The 14,793-nt window shown below is 32.4% G+C and overlaps 1 protein-coding gene across 23 annotated transcripts; it reads left to right on the top strand.

Moving 5' to 3' along the window:
• Positions 1-5,019: 5,019 nt before the first annotated feature.
• Positions 5,020-14,039, top strand: LOC125200745 (isoamylase 3, chloroplastic-like). 23 transcript variants are annotated; one of them, XR_007172759.1, is made up of 12 exons: positions 5,020-5,174; positions 6,482-6,604; positions 6,685-6,738; positions 6,837-6,927; positions 7,308-7,579; positions 8,319-8,423; positions 9,664-9,768; positions 10,974-11,064; positions 11,982-12,038; positions 12,691-12,790; positions 12,937-13,037; positions 13,818-14,039. XR_007172759.1 is itself a non-coding variant. In XM_048098496.1 (3 exons), the coding sequence occupies exons 1-3, from the start codon at positions 12,843-12,845 to the stop codon at positions 13,959-13,961; spliced, it is 237 nt and encodes a 78-aa protein (XP_047954453.1). In that variant the 5' UTR covers positions 12,828-12,842; the 3' UTR covers positions 13,962-14,039. The 23 variants fall into 23 exon arrangements, 1 of the variants encoding a protein (XP_047954453.1); XR_007172757.1 differs by having other exon boundaries at positions 6,465-6,604; XR_007172767.1 differs by lacking the exon at positions 5,020-5,174 and adding an exon at positions 9,001-9,101 and having other exon boundaries at positions 5,182-6,604; positions 7,308-7,539.
• The last annotated feature ends 754 nt before the right edge of the window (positions 14,040-14,793 follow it).

Genomic DNA, 14,793 nt, shown 5'->3' with positions numbered 1-14,793 from the left:
AATATCTTTCAAGTTTCAATGTATTTCTGTGTGACGTATAAAGAGTACATGTTATATGGATATCTTATTTAAACGTACGAAATATATCAAAAAAAATGTTGGAGCAATATTGAAAAATTAAGAAAATAGGTATGCAAAATAAATATAGAATGACCTCTACTGATAAATTGAGTATATGAATTTATGAAATTTAAATTCTTAATTTTATGTAATTAATATACAAATTTTAATTTAATTTAATTAATTTTAGGTTTATTACTCATACACAATATTTGTGTGTTATATACTGAAGAATTTCTTAAATTTATTACTATTTTTTTGTATAAGAATAAATTATTATTGCATACATATTTATTTATATTAATTTCTTTATAGCATGTAGGTATTGCTTAATTTTTTTAAGATTTAGACAAATATATAAATTTATAATCCGTGCATAGCACGGGTGTTACACTAGTTCTAATTATTATCAGGATTTGCACTCATCCTTTCCTTTCCTTTCTTGATGGAGAATTGGATTGGTTGTGTGCTCATAATCTCTCTGCCTCCACTATTCTTGCATGACCTCTTCTTCCCTTTCCTTCCCTCCTGATGCGTTTTGTTTTTGCAATCATTTGGTGTACTCATATTTTGGGATTTCTGAGGTCATGCTACAATAATGAGAACTTTGAAGCTGGAGGAAGTAAGCATTTTGTGAGCTACAACTGTTACAAGATTGGTGAAGTAAATAAAACCTGTGCATTTGTATTGAAATCTGCTAATGAATTGAAATCATCGCACCGTGGTCCTATTACAAATTATAAAAAGACACTTCACTATTCTAATAAAGCAAGCTAGTTAACTTATTTGATCATCTTTAAGCTGTACAACTTTATAATCTAATACTTTAGTAACTTATTTGATCATCTTATATAAGCTGTCTAAAATAAGCTTAGTCAAGCACCCTCTTAGACCTTAGCCATGTCTTATCATGTGCATGTCAGGTCATATGGTAAATTCCTAGCTGCAATCGAAGTCATTGCATTGAGACCATGAGTCCCTGATGCTAAATAAAATGAAAAGGACACGGCTCAATTACCTTTGTCTTGCCTATGTTGAAACTCACAGGAAGATTATTGAATTATTGAGGGAATGAAGAATGACAAAGAAGAAGCATTGATAACATTTTGTGAATCTGACTATGCAGTGAGTTGTGACAATAATCTCATTCTGGTTATGTTTTTTTGTCTTTATAGGAGTGCAGTCATCTGAAAATCATGTTTGCAATCAGTGGTTGCTCGTTCCACCACTGAAGCTGAATATATAGCTCTAGTAGAGGCAGTGAAAGAGAGCTTCTCACTCAAAGGAAATATTGGCCGACTCTGGGAGTGTGCAAGAAGTTGTGGATGTTAAATTTCATAGCAGCAGTGCTATATGATTAAACAAACATCAGACATTCCATGAAAGGAGCAAACATGTGGATATAAGACTGCATTTCATTAGGGATGAAGTCAACAAAGGCATAGTTCGAGTGTCAAAGCTTTCAACTGAAGAAAATGCAGTAGATTTGCTGTCAAAGGCTCTACCTACTTCTAAGCTAAGATATTACTTAGAGTTGATAAACTGAATCAACATTTAAGAAATTGAGAGGATGGTCCGACTCTATTCAATAGATCCAAGGTGAAGATTTGTTGGAGTATGGATAGTTACTGAATAGATAAGAAGTATAAGGACCAATGTGCAGATACCAAGTCATGACGGGGGGTTAGTTAAAAGCCGTTCAGCAGTGGGTTTTATCCAATGTAACAATGCACCTGAGCTGTAAGGATGGTTAATAACTGATCAGATCTTCATGTGTGAGGGATGAGCTGATTCAAGAGTGAAACACTATCTTTGGATGGGAATTTCTATGTAATTGCAGCTGTGATTTCTGCAAGTGTGTGTGAGAAATTACTTGTGTTGTTGTATTCCATTGAATAAGAGCTGGATCATCTTCTCAGCAGGTGTAGGTTTTTTATCGAACCATGTAAATCCCGTTGTCTTTTCGATTTTTGTTTTCTTGTTTAAGTTCTTGGTGTTGTTTGCTATTCAATTCACAAATTCTGAATTGATATATGTTCAATTTTGGCTTGAAGTGAACTTAAAAAGTGAGGCATGAAAGCCAACTTTTTTTTAAAGATTTAAAAATTTTGTTCTATTTCTTTAATGGAATTATGGGATTCATCTTTATACGATGAAATGAATCTTAGGTGCGGCATAGAGAGTGGACTAAATTTAAGGTTAAGATATTGGGGGTTCTGCCTAATTTGCATAGCAATGTTTAAATAGAGTTCTATTGTGTAAAGAGCAGTGTGGTTTGATCTAAGGATGGATAGAGAAAATAAGCTTTTATGCTATTTTTATACTTCCTCCGTCCCGGCTAAGATGACACATTGCTTAGCCGGCACGGGGTTTTAGGAGTTATTGTTTAAGTGTTTAATTAGAGAGAGAAGGTGGATGTAAGTATTAAAGTAGAGAGATAAAGAAAGATGAATATTTTAATTGGAGTGAGAAAAAGTGGTTGAGTGTATTAATTGGAGAGAGAAAGTTACCAAAAAAAGGAAATGTGTCATCTTAGTTGGGATAAACTAAAAAGGAAAACGTGTCATCTTAAGCGGGACGGAGGGAGTATATAAAAAAGGGACCGAAACATTAGGATATGGAAATTGATAGATTGATGTCTAGAGATCTATAGATTTGTTTTTGGAAGAAGTGAAATGAAAATCAAGACATTGAAGTTGGGTTGAGATATAAGGCCAAATAGTTTTATCATTTGGAATATGAGGATTTTGTTTCTTTGATTAAAAACAAAGAAACAAGATCATCAGATTATAATATACTCCCCCATCCGCTATTAAATATTCCATTTTTCTTTTTTCATCAGTCCGCCAATAAATATGTCATGTTAAACACTTTTACTATATTGAGTGAACTACATAAATGATACCTGATCTTTCACTTTCGCACGTAAATGATAATTAATCTTTATTTTATATCGTTTTTGGTACTTATAAATCACATTTTTGGTACCTGATGCAATTTTCTTCCCAAAATGCCCTTTAAACAAATATATTTTCCCATTTATGTCATAGAGGATATTTTGGGCATCCATAAAATTAGTATCAAAAGTGATATTATAATATCTTCTTTCATTCTTCTAATTCTTTATATTATTATTATTAATCAATATTAATATTATTATTTTGATGTTATAAATTAATAATTAATTTATTTTTTATTTCATTCAAATATACTTAAATATAATTATAGTTATAATTATATTTAATTATTATTATTATTATAATATTATTATAATACTAAAAACTAATAGTAATTAATAAATAATTGTAGTATAATTATATAAATTATGAATCACATAATATTATGTAATAATAATAATATTATTATTATTATTATTAACTAATCAATATAGCCTTAATAAAAATTTAACATTGTGAACTGTAATGATATAAAAGTTGAATATTATTAGTTAGGTGTTTCAACGTTAAATGAGTATAAAATAATTTAATAAAAAGTATTCAATTAATTTAATTACTTTAAATAATTAATTTAATTAGGTATTTTGTTTTTTATTTATATAATGCAATAAGATGTATGTATAAAACACTAAAAAGAAAGAAAAAGAGATGAAAAAAGAAAAAAGAAGGAAGAAGAAACATAAATTAAGTAGAAAAAAGAAAAAAAAAAAAAGAAAGGAAGATAAAATACTAAAAAGAAAGAAGAAAATGAGAAAAAAAGAAAGAATAAGGAACTAAATAAGAAAAAGAGAAATAAGAAAGGAAGAAAAAATAATCACATATTTGGTACTATTTAATTGAAATTTTCAAAAATATCCTTCATGAAAAAAAATCACATATTTGGTACCTAGGGTTATTTTTGTCACTGGGTACCAAAAACGATATAAAATAAAGATCAGATACCATTTATGTGCGAAAGTGAAAGATCAGGTACCATTTATGTAGTTCACTCTACTATATTTGGTAGGTGGATCCTCATTCCACTAACTCATTCCGCTCACTTTTATTTATAGACGAAGGGAACATGTTCTTAACTATTACTTCCTCTGTCTCTTAAATTTTATCATATTTTGACTTGACATGAATTTAAAAAATATAGTGTAGTAGAAAATGAGTTAAAAAATTATTGCAATGTAAGTCATACTTTTAAATATTAGTTTTATAAAATAAAATGTGAGTGATAATGATATAGTGGAATGTAATGTCTCCTACCAAAAGTGGTAAGAAAATGAAATACTATGAATTTTGTGTGACGGACGTAAATGAAAATACGTGACAAATTTTAAGGGGCATAATGATTATAAATGTATAATAATTTAACTTAAAGCATTTCATTATATACTAACACACTTGGAAAAGAAAACCAGATAAACTAATCTATTCAGATTAATTTAAAATTTTAACTGTTGTTTGATTCATTTTGTACTTATTTAATAAGTATTGAAGACTAGAGTGCTTCATTTTTTCAGAAATTATAGTCCCAACATTTTTATATTGGAGTACTAATAACAATATTATTGTGGGTTAATATTTTGTTTACGCCTAATCAATATGCCTAAGAACAATGAGGAAATGATTTCTTAATAAAGCTAAGCCCATTATGATTTTTAACCGAAATTGATGTTTTTTCTGACAATTTAATTTATTTTTTAAGTAATTAATACTCCCTCCGTCCCAGGGTATTAGACCAACTTTCCTTTTTGGGATGTCCCAGTATATTAGACTCATTTCCTTTTTTAGCAAAAAACATCTATCTTATTTTATTCTCCACCTACTTTTTTCTCTCTTATCTCTCCTACTTTTTCCCTCTCTCATACTTTTCTCTCTCCACTTTAACTATTTAAATATCAATTCCTTAAATCATGTGCCCAAAAGAAGTGAGTCTAATACTCCGGGACGGAGGGAGTAACATTTTAATACTTTAGAATACCTAATAGACATAGGAAAATGAGTATCAGTATAATTGATTTTTCATACTCTAGGATAATGAGTGTCATCAAATTTTACCACCACAAATACTCGATTATGATCAATTCGAATAGTAGTAGTAGTAATTTTGCAATATTGCGATTATATTTATTGCCAGATAGTCTTGATCCTTCGAATTTCTATCGACAAGTAAGAATCTAGTTTCCCTCGCTCTTTGTGTTTTGAAAGATACTGAAGTAGTATTTTTTTTTTTCCTTCTGTTGCTTAATTGGCACTTGGACTGGATGAATCGGTAACAAATTTACAATTTTGTAAATATTTTTGCGGTTTTGAATTTTTTTTGTATTTCTGTGAATTTGGGGTTGGTTGATGAGTTTTTCTAGGTTTTGTTGAATTCTGTAATGTTATAGGGTTATACTATAATGTAGCTGATTCCTGAATAATTACTGAAAAATCCTGCAATTGCAAAAGTTAATGTTGATTAAAAGGTGATATCTTAGTGATAGAGTGAGAGGAGAATGGTCAAGATTGATTTACATATTATCCTCATATTGATATCTGACAAAAGTCTACAAAATCTTGCTTATCTATTCCAAAACTGCAATGAAGTCTTCATGAGTCGTAGAAATTGGGGGAGATAACAATTGCAAAGACAAAAGTCTCAAACTTGTTATTGATCCTGAGTTAATTAGATTATTTTTTCACTCCTCATGATGAGGGAGATGAAGGTATATTTCTAATATAACTATTAGGATTAAATTAATTTACATTTATAACTTCCTTTTTAATTCAGTGTCATTGACTTCATATGGATTATTTATTGCTTAGTTTTATTGTATATTGATTCTAATGAAATGCAATCAGTAGTTTTTGAAGTGATGCTTTCTAAGCTATTTTATGATATTTTCTAAATTCATTTGATTATTGTAAATAAATGAATATTAAATTTTAGAATAAAAAAATGTATTATGAAGGTTGGCTAGTTCAGATCCTAAAAATTGTATATTGGCACTAACATTAAAAATTTGTGCAATTTGTGTTATGAAACTAAAATTAGGGTATTCTTCTGAAAATTTGTGCAATTTGTGTTAACCAGTATCGGTATCTGTTGTAGCACAAAATTGTGTATCTATGTAACACAAATAGATTAAATTCTTGTTGCGGATTTGTAAAACCCTTAAGAAGCTGTTTGGAGAAGTGAAGTGCGAAGATTTGTGGATTGCTATAAGTGCAAATTGTTCCCATAATTTTATATTGATCAATAATGAAAAAATGAATCAGAAATCATCCTTCTTAATCCCACATCTGCAGCTGTTCTGATCATGCTCCAGAAGATGTACCTTTGGCCTTAAACAGAACCTTGAGTGATTTACAGCTTGACTATGTTAATCGTTATCTGGTGGGCTTAGGTTAATGTTAATGTTACTTTTAGAAGTGATTCTGCTAATTTGTTTGTGGTTGAGTGCATATTAACTGAAGATGCACTGGCCTGTTAGCATGGAGAAAGGTTCAGTCAGTTTTGTTTGTGAAGTAATGATGCTTCAGCATTCCACAACTCTCTGGAGCAACGGCAATTCCGCTCTTGTTCCTGCTTTCATCGCCCTTCCGGATATCGTTCGGTAAAATTGGCAGTTACTATTTCTGTTTATGTTGTTGCTCATGCTTTCTCTTTTGATTAATTTTTCTCTCCTAATTGCAGTTCCAGATCGCCATCAAGTGAAGGAACGGGTTGTCAGTGGAGAGTTTTCGGCGGGTAAACTGCTTAATTTTCGTTTTTTTTTTAATTTTTATTTTTTGAAGTGTGAATTTTCTAAAATTCTGAAGTAGTAAATTGGAGGATTTTTGGCTCAGGTTAGACGAGAATTTAGTGAAAGTCGCTAGATGAGTTTATCGTGCAGGCAGCTCAAGCTGGTGAGCAGAGTGTGGTGGTTGACGGGTTGAGGTATGGCTGGTGATGATTGACTTCTAGAGCTTCCTGCACAGATGGTAGAAAAGTAACACCACAATAGAAAACTAATTTCTCTTATGTTTGTAGAAAGCAATTGCACATGTCTATCTGAGTCCAGCAGAGAAAGGGGGAGGCCTATCAAGAGATTTTGATGAAACATGTTTAGTGCTTTTTATGAGAGACCTTTACAGATAGTGATTAATTCATACTTCGAATTTTCTATGTTACTTCCATAGTTTGCTAATAATATCCTGTGAGAGTTGATTGTTGATTTTATGGTCGATCTTCACTTCATCATTGTTGTCAGTAGGGTCAATTATATTGTATATGATTTCCTTCATCAGCTAAATTGATTATGAAACTTCTCTTTTCAGGGATTGCCATGTAGCAAACTAGCAATGTCTTATATGGCTACCGTGTTGGTGGCCCTCAAGATTGGCGTGAAGGACATTGCTTTGATGACAACAATGTTGTACTCGATCCATATGCAAAAATTGGTTGAAGGATGCCGAGTCTTTGCAGATGTCTAAATGTTTTGGGACATATGGTTTTGGTGGCATGCCTTTTGACTGGGGAGAGAACTGCGAGCTTCCAAATATACATGAGGTTAGTGAACGAAGTTCACTAAATGTCTCTTAAGATACAGGTAATAGTGATTATCTATGACATCTGCTATTTGAATGTCAAAACACTAGGGTGATTTATTGCTGTCTGGTACCTGTGTTTGTTCACATGGACAAATGTATCCCTTTACGAACTACTAAGTCATGATCGTATACTTTTTCTTTTTTACACTTACCCTCCGGTTATTGGGAAACCTAATTTATTTCTTGTTAGGCAGTGTTTTTTTGTTCATGCCAAGTAATCTAGAAATTTAGAAATTTAGCTTGTTTCGTCTCTTGACATGCTGAGACTATACTTGAATGACCTCAATGTTGACACTTATCTTTGAATTGAGAGTTTTAGACTTTTAGTTATTAGTATCATTGGGTATTACGTTTAAGAGTGGGAATGAATGGGCTTCATATGCAAAGAAGAGACTCTCAAAGTTGGAACCATCATAATTTCACATTGACTTCATTATTTAAATCAACCCATGATTATCAATTATGTGTTTGAAACATCTTTAAGACGAGTAAGGCTCCCGATCTTAACATGGACGGTTGTGTGCTAATGTCTGTCCAGTAGAAATCTGCTAGCAAATACTTGAATGACATGTAGCCTTTTTGTCACATAAGCAATATCTTAATTCTTAACTTAGTACTTTATAAATGTTTTGAAGTTTGTCACTTACATGTGCACATGCATTTGTAGTTTCTATGTTTCTCTCTATTCTTGTAAATCTTGTGCATTTTGACCATAAAAATTATATTCTGCTTCTGCAGAAAGATCTTGTTTTGTATGAAATGAATGTCGGGGACTTCACAGCTGATCAGTCCCGTTGATTGGAACCACACATACGTGTCAGTTACCTTGGTATGATAGAGAAGGTAGTATTTGCTTGTCTTAAATTGTTAAAGCTCTTTTACATTTTATTCCTATTGGCTATTACATTGTTTCTTGTTAACTGCATGTTCCTGTCTATATAATTATGAGTATGTAAATTTCACTTTACTTAACGTGCTACTGATTATTGATTGTAATTTTAATTTCTCATCTATTGTTTAAACATTCCCATTTGTTGGTACCTATTTTTGCCGATTCTATTTCGTTTTCTAAGTAGGCTCTGCATTACACTGATTAAATTAATATTTATAGTTGGAAAAATGATTTCTTTCTTAATGATAGAAGCACAGACGAAATTAGCATTTAACCTTTCAGCTTATGGAGTATATACTATTTGAAAAAAGACTATATACTATTTGAAAAAAGACTTGAGCGTCAAGTTCAAGTTCTTATCAATTTTAGAAAGATATATAAGGACTAAGGGGTTATAACTATGCTGTTCTTTGATTTTGCTCTTGATCCATCTGAGAGACTAAGGAGTTATAACTAAGCAATGGGTGTAAGTTTCTGAACTAAACATCTGAGAGACTCTCTATCTTATTTCTATGGTATGCCCGAGAGACAGAGATGAAACAATTGGAGTAAAGACTAAAGACAACCACGACTCCAGATTTAACCCAGACTTGCCAACAGGGATTTTGAAGAGTAAAGCAGCGTGTGGTGTGGGTCTTTGTTTCAAGCTCACCTTTCATGTCCTATTTAATAGTACTCTGTAATATTTTCATTTTGTACATGTATTGCACGACATTACTTACAAAAATAGTTTACTACCAACTAAATATTTCATAAATTGTTCTCCCTCTCATTCCCTCAAAATAGTGCCCACTTTGCCATTTTGGGATGTCCTCCAAAATACTGCACACTTATTTCTTTGCTATTTTTGGACATAATTTCCTTATCCTTTATTCACACTTCCACTTATTTACAGCTTTACCATTACAACCATAAAAGGCAGACTTGCCTGTTGCCATCCCTAGTTTTGTTTCTTCTTTATTTGTTTTGGGGGCTGGAGCGGTAGGATAATAATTCTTGGCACATATGATAAGGCTCTTACGACTATTATGTTTGTTACACGATATACTCAATGAAGGATCAACATTCGGGAAGAGAGTAGTAGTTCAGGAATCATACATTCAATATCTCCATATAAGATGTATCCTCTATGCTGACTTGCTTGATTGATGCATGCTTTACTTACTAAAATATGTATCCAATTTTGTGAAGATACCACATATTTTGGAGCTTGGTGTCAATGCAGTTGAGCTGCTCCATGTGTTTGAGTTTGACGAAATGGAGCTCTAAAGGCGCCCAAATGCAAGAGAGTACTTGGTATAAACTTTGACTCTATGTATGAATTCGTTGATCATGTGAGTCACTCTGTGGCTTCAGGTTACATGTGATCAGGTTTCATCTGTCTATCTTGGATTTTTGATCAACTTACACTTAAGCTTTTGGTAGGACATCAACTATCAGGCTAGATATGTTTGAAATCTTGAGTTTCATGGCATGTTCCCTGTTCTTGTGCAGTAGTAGGAATTCGAATTCATGAATTAAGAGGAGAACAAGTCACAGATGGTTTTCGATTAAATAAAACAATACAAAGATGCTTAATGAATCAACGACAAAAGTATTGACTTTCCAAAGTTTACTATTGACTTTCTCAAGTTTAATCTATCAACCAGGAACCTAAAAAAAGATGGAAATCCCTAAAGTTAGTAACAATCAGAAATAGGAGCTATCAAACAATACCAAATTAAAGTTGAGAACTTTTTTAACACCTCACTTGAGCTGGTCAAAGAACATCATTCCTCTCCTACTTCAGGATTACAATATGGAATGCAGGGTTGTGGGCAATTTTCTGGGAACATGGGTTGATGAGAGCAAAGTTGTGCTTTTATTTTAAAATAGGAAAATATCTATGTACTCTTGTATGCATAGTTTTTCATGATGTGCTTGGTCTTGCAATAACGTTCTATGCTTACTCCAAGTTACTAGAAATCTATAAGCCAACAATGTATGCCTGGGATAACTCCAACATATGTATGGGTATGGAACCGGGTGTGCCTTTCCAGAAAATAAGTTTTCATGTTAGTTATTGCTAAGAAGAAATTATTGATATGGACAGAATGTTAAAGTTCAAAACATTATTCTAGTGTCAAGAGTGAATATATTTTATGACTCATTCATGATGTCATAGAGTGGCTAATGAACTTGTGGTCACCAATTCATTCATGTTATTTCTGTTCTCTGGGCTTTTTAGCCGTCATGATGGTATATATGCAGTTAGTAATGTTTGAGCTGTGTGCCAAAACATAGTCAGACTGCAGATTTTGAATAATATGCTTCTGATCTTGGAAAGGGGGTCTCTGTTAATTTGTGATATGTAGACTATGTAGTGTAACCATGGTTTTATCATACTATCATGTGCTTTAGTATTTCCAGAAAAATTTAACATATGATGCTCCAAGTGTTATTCTTTGCAAGATCAACACATTGGGTTATTCAACTATAAATATTTTGCACCTATGAATCAGTATGCACTATGCAAGCAATGGTGGAGGACCAGTTAATGCTTCCCAAGAATTCAAACAAATGGTTAAGGCTTTCCATGATGCTGTAATTGAGGTAGGGCTCCTAAAATGAATAATTTATCTGATGGTAAATAGTAAAACAGAGTTCTTGATTTGGCCTATGTTTCTATAATATATCCCATATCATTTTGGATGTTGTTTACAATCATAAATACGAAGCTGATGATGAACATGCATATACTACTTCATTTTGTGGCATAGATAACAAGGTGAGTTTCTTGCCATGTAGCTGCTTTTTTGTTGTGGGCTATCTTTTTACCAAACTCTAGATGTATTCTAAAACATTTCCTAGGTCATGTTAATTGATTTGAGTTGAAAATTTCCTTGAATGGATGCCATGCTTGATAGTTTATTCTACCAAGAGTTTAATCACTCTTCTTGATTGTTTATCTTGGCGATAGAGAACTATGTATGAATATTTACACTTACTACATGGTTACATTTGAGGTTGCATCTGAAATGGTTTATGCAATTGTTATTCACAACTCTAATGACCATTGAACTCCCAAATCCAAGACAACGTGGAAATGTTGGAGATTTTTGAATCTTTATTTCTACACACTTTATATCACAGTTTTCAAATTTACTGTTAATTTCTATACTATATTATAGAAACAAGTGTTTGATGAGTGAAATAAACATTATTTATTGGAACAGAAGAGATAGTAGTAAACAAGAAAGATTCCACAGATGCCCAGAGCCTTCCCATCCGTTAACATCCGCGTGAGTCTTTGAAAATAGTGCAACCCTAAATCATTTTTCCAATTAAAGAAAGTCAAGATAACCACCGAATAAGATGGGTAGAGATGTGTATATTAACAACAAAGATAGGTATTCACCGGCGTAGTAAGAGACGCCATAGAATGAGTTTCTTTTCTTAATGATGCTCTTGGTAATGTCTTGATTTGTTTTCTTAATGACGCTCTTGGTAATGTCGTGAAATTTTTGCAGGTATTTTACATGATGGACTTCCAACAAAATGGCCAGTTGTTGATCTTTCTGGTTATGGTAATTTTTTTTTATCATTGAACTCACTTTTTAATGCACATTAGTGACACCCAGCCATCTTTAAGAGCAATTTCTGGTCAAACAAATATGTTGGCATTTCATGCAGACCGATTACTATGTTCCATGTTTGATAAGAAACAAAATTTATTAAAAAAATCAATGTGTTGGTATTCCAAAGGGATGGCATCCAAATTGCTGATAGGACTCCAATATCTAGCAACACCTGAAACAAAAGTGGGTAATAATTCGTTATAGTTTAAGCCTTAAGGCCTACCAAGCAACTCTAAACTTTGCTCTCTCATGCACCTCTTCTAAGGATCTTTACCATTGTCGATGATTTCTCCTAAAACATACTAACACTTTGCCTTTTCAGCCTTGAAAAATGCCAAGGGTAGTCATACATAAATAATTGGTCAAATGTGGAAGATTCACTGTATGCTTAATTCATGTTGCACCCTATGCCATACTCCTCCATCAAACTTGCATTCCTTATGCACCCAAATAAATACAGTAACTAAAGCCAAAATGTGAAAGATTGTAAAATCAGTTGTGTTAGAATTTTGACAACTTGCTCAAGTTGTATACTGCATTTAAATTGTTTTTACTGTAAAATTGTAGTATTTCACACTTTCAATTGACATTCTAACTGTAGGGTAACTGAGTATCATGTGGATGGGTTCTGTTTTGATCTGGCTAGTGTGCTTTGTTCAGGAACTGATGGTTCTTCTCTCAGTGCTCCCCCTTTGATCAGGGTAATTTACGACTCCCTTTGAGTGGGATTGGAACTTTATAATTTATGATATCATGGGTAACTACTAATGGTACCTTGTGTTAGTTCTAACATCTTTATGATCTTTATTCTGTACTCCTTCCTTTATTGAGTGCTTCAGTTATGCAGACAATAGCCAACGATAGTATCCCCTCAAGATGTAAGATCATTGCAGAACCTTGGGATTGTGGAGGACAATATCTTGTTGGAAATTTTCCATACTGGGATAGGTAACTTCTGCATTTTTTACTTTTTTCTATATTTTTAGATTAAGATGACAACTGGGGCAAACATTAAAATAGTCATTACATACTATTAAACAGCCTGCATCACATGTACACAGCATGAGTGAGATGAGATGATAGCGTAATTTGAGATCTTGGATGGTCAAAATTGAGCTTGTTAATGAACTTGATTTTCAAGCTACTGTGATCACGTTATTCGGTCCTAGTTAAAGATTCCCCATTATCCCTGTTAGAACCATTTTACAAACGAAAGAGGCTGAGGCGCATGTTAGGGCGAAAGTGGCAATCAGTCATTCTTATGATTATTTATTGGTTTAGTTCTTTCATTCTTCAGCTATTTATTAAGTATGATTAGTTTACGATTCAAAAAAAGATTAGATTACGAATTAGGATTCAACAAAAAGATCAGATGAGGAATTAGGATTGAGGCTTCTGGTCTTTCTGCTCCCAGGCTGAATAGATTGTCTAGGACTTTTTGATCTTCTTGACAATCAATCAATTGTATTGTATAGTTCTTGCTCAATCAATTGTTTATCTCCTCCACTCTTAACAATCTCTTTGTTCTGGCATCCCAAAATATAAATACTTATCAAGTTGGATCTTTAGAATGTGTATTATTAGCCAACATTGCATATTGGAGAACATTAATGGGCAATAATAGTGTGTGTGCACTGCTACATTTGAAGAAAATCAATGTCAAGACTGTTAGTACTTTGGTTTTTTGCGTTTCTTCTCTTGTGCATCTAACTTAACTCAATTCCACAGTATGAATCTTTGGCTTGCAGGTGGGCTGAATGGAATGGAATATACAGTGATGACATTACAAAATTCATGAAGGTGCTGCAAGTGGAGAAATTCTCAACTAGAGGAATAGTTTCCTATATTTCATTAATTACTATATTAAAGTAATGAAAAAATATGTGCAATGTGTGAACTTTCAATATATTGACTGAGGACAAATAGTTTCATATATTTCTACTTTACTCATTCACTCTGTGGTCCACTACATTACTGAAACAACATTTTCTTACTCATAAAATAATACGTATTTCATGATAAAGCACTTTATATATTTGTTTGCAGAGTTACTTTATTTGAATAGTCATGTCAAGCTTGATTTAATTTGAGAGTATGAAGAGCATTATGAGAGGTACAGTCACTTTTGCAAAACATCTAAAACGCGGGCCAAGAAGCTTTATGATATATTTTGCTTAAAAAATGAAATATTACATCTGTTAAAAAAAGATAATCTTTTTTCTCTCGATAATACTTTAGTCATTTTCTTCATTTCACGTCATGTCCATTACCAAGACAATTTTATGTGGATAGAGATAGTATTATTTGATTGAAGATAAGAATTTTTTGTTAATTTCATTATCTTTTAAATTCATATTTACAAAAGTAAAAGGTTTGCTCAAGGCAATACCCTTCTGTTCCGCAAAGTTCGTCACATTTTGACTCGACACGAATTTTAAGTAAGGTAACGGAAAGAGGTTTGATTTCGTCCATATTCACTGCCACATTCAAGAAGTGGCACCTAGATTTCTAGTAGCTCTCCCATTATAGGGAGGAAGAGGAAGCTGACTTTGATGGAATACATACACTCGTTCTTATGCATCCATGGATGACATTGCTAAGTTAATTTTGATATGGATGTTAATTCGATATATTATGGCATGAGGAGTTTTTCTTAATGATAAATGTGGTTATTGCATCTTGAAAAAATTGCTAAATATTGATA

The sequence above is a fragment of the Salvia hispanica genome, chromosome 1, assembly GCF_023119035.1.
Source record: "Salvia hispanica cultivar TCC Black 2014 chromosome 1, UniMelb_Shisp_WGS_1.0, whole genome shotgun sequence".
In the NCBI taxonomy this organism is placed as follows: Eukaryota; Viridiplantae; Streptophyta; class Magnoliopsida; order Lamiales; family Lamiaceae; genus Salvia; species Salvia hispanica.
Note: the sequence above shows the minus strand (reverse complement) of the source record. Positions and strands in the feature narration are given on the sequence as shown.

Excerpts from the sequence above, each read along its gene's own strand:
- LOC125200745 (XM_048098496.1), top strand. Across the intron at positions 13,038-13,837 it reads AATTTTCCATACTGGGATAG|GTGGGCTGAATGGAATGGAA; the intron begins GTAACTTCTGCA and ends TTTGGCTTGCAG.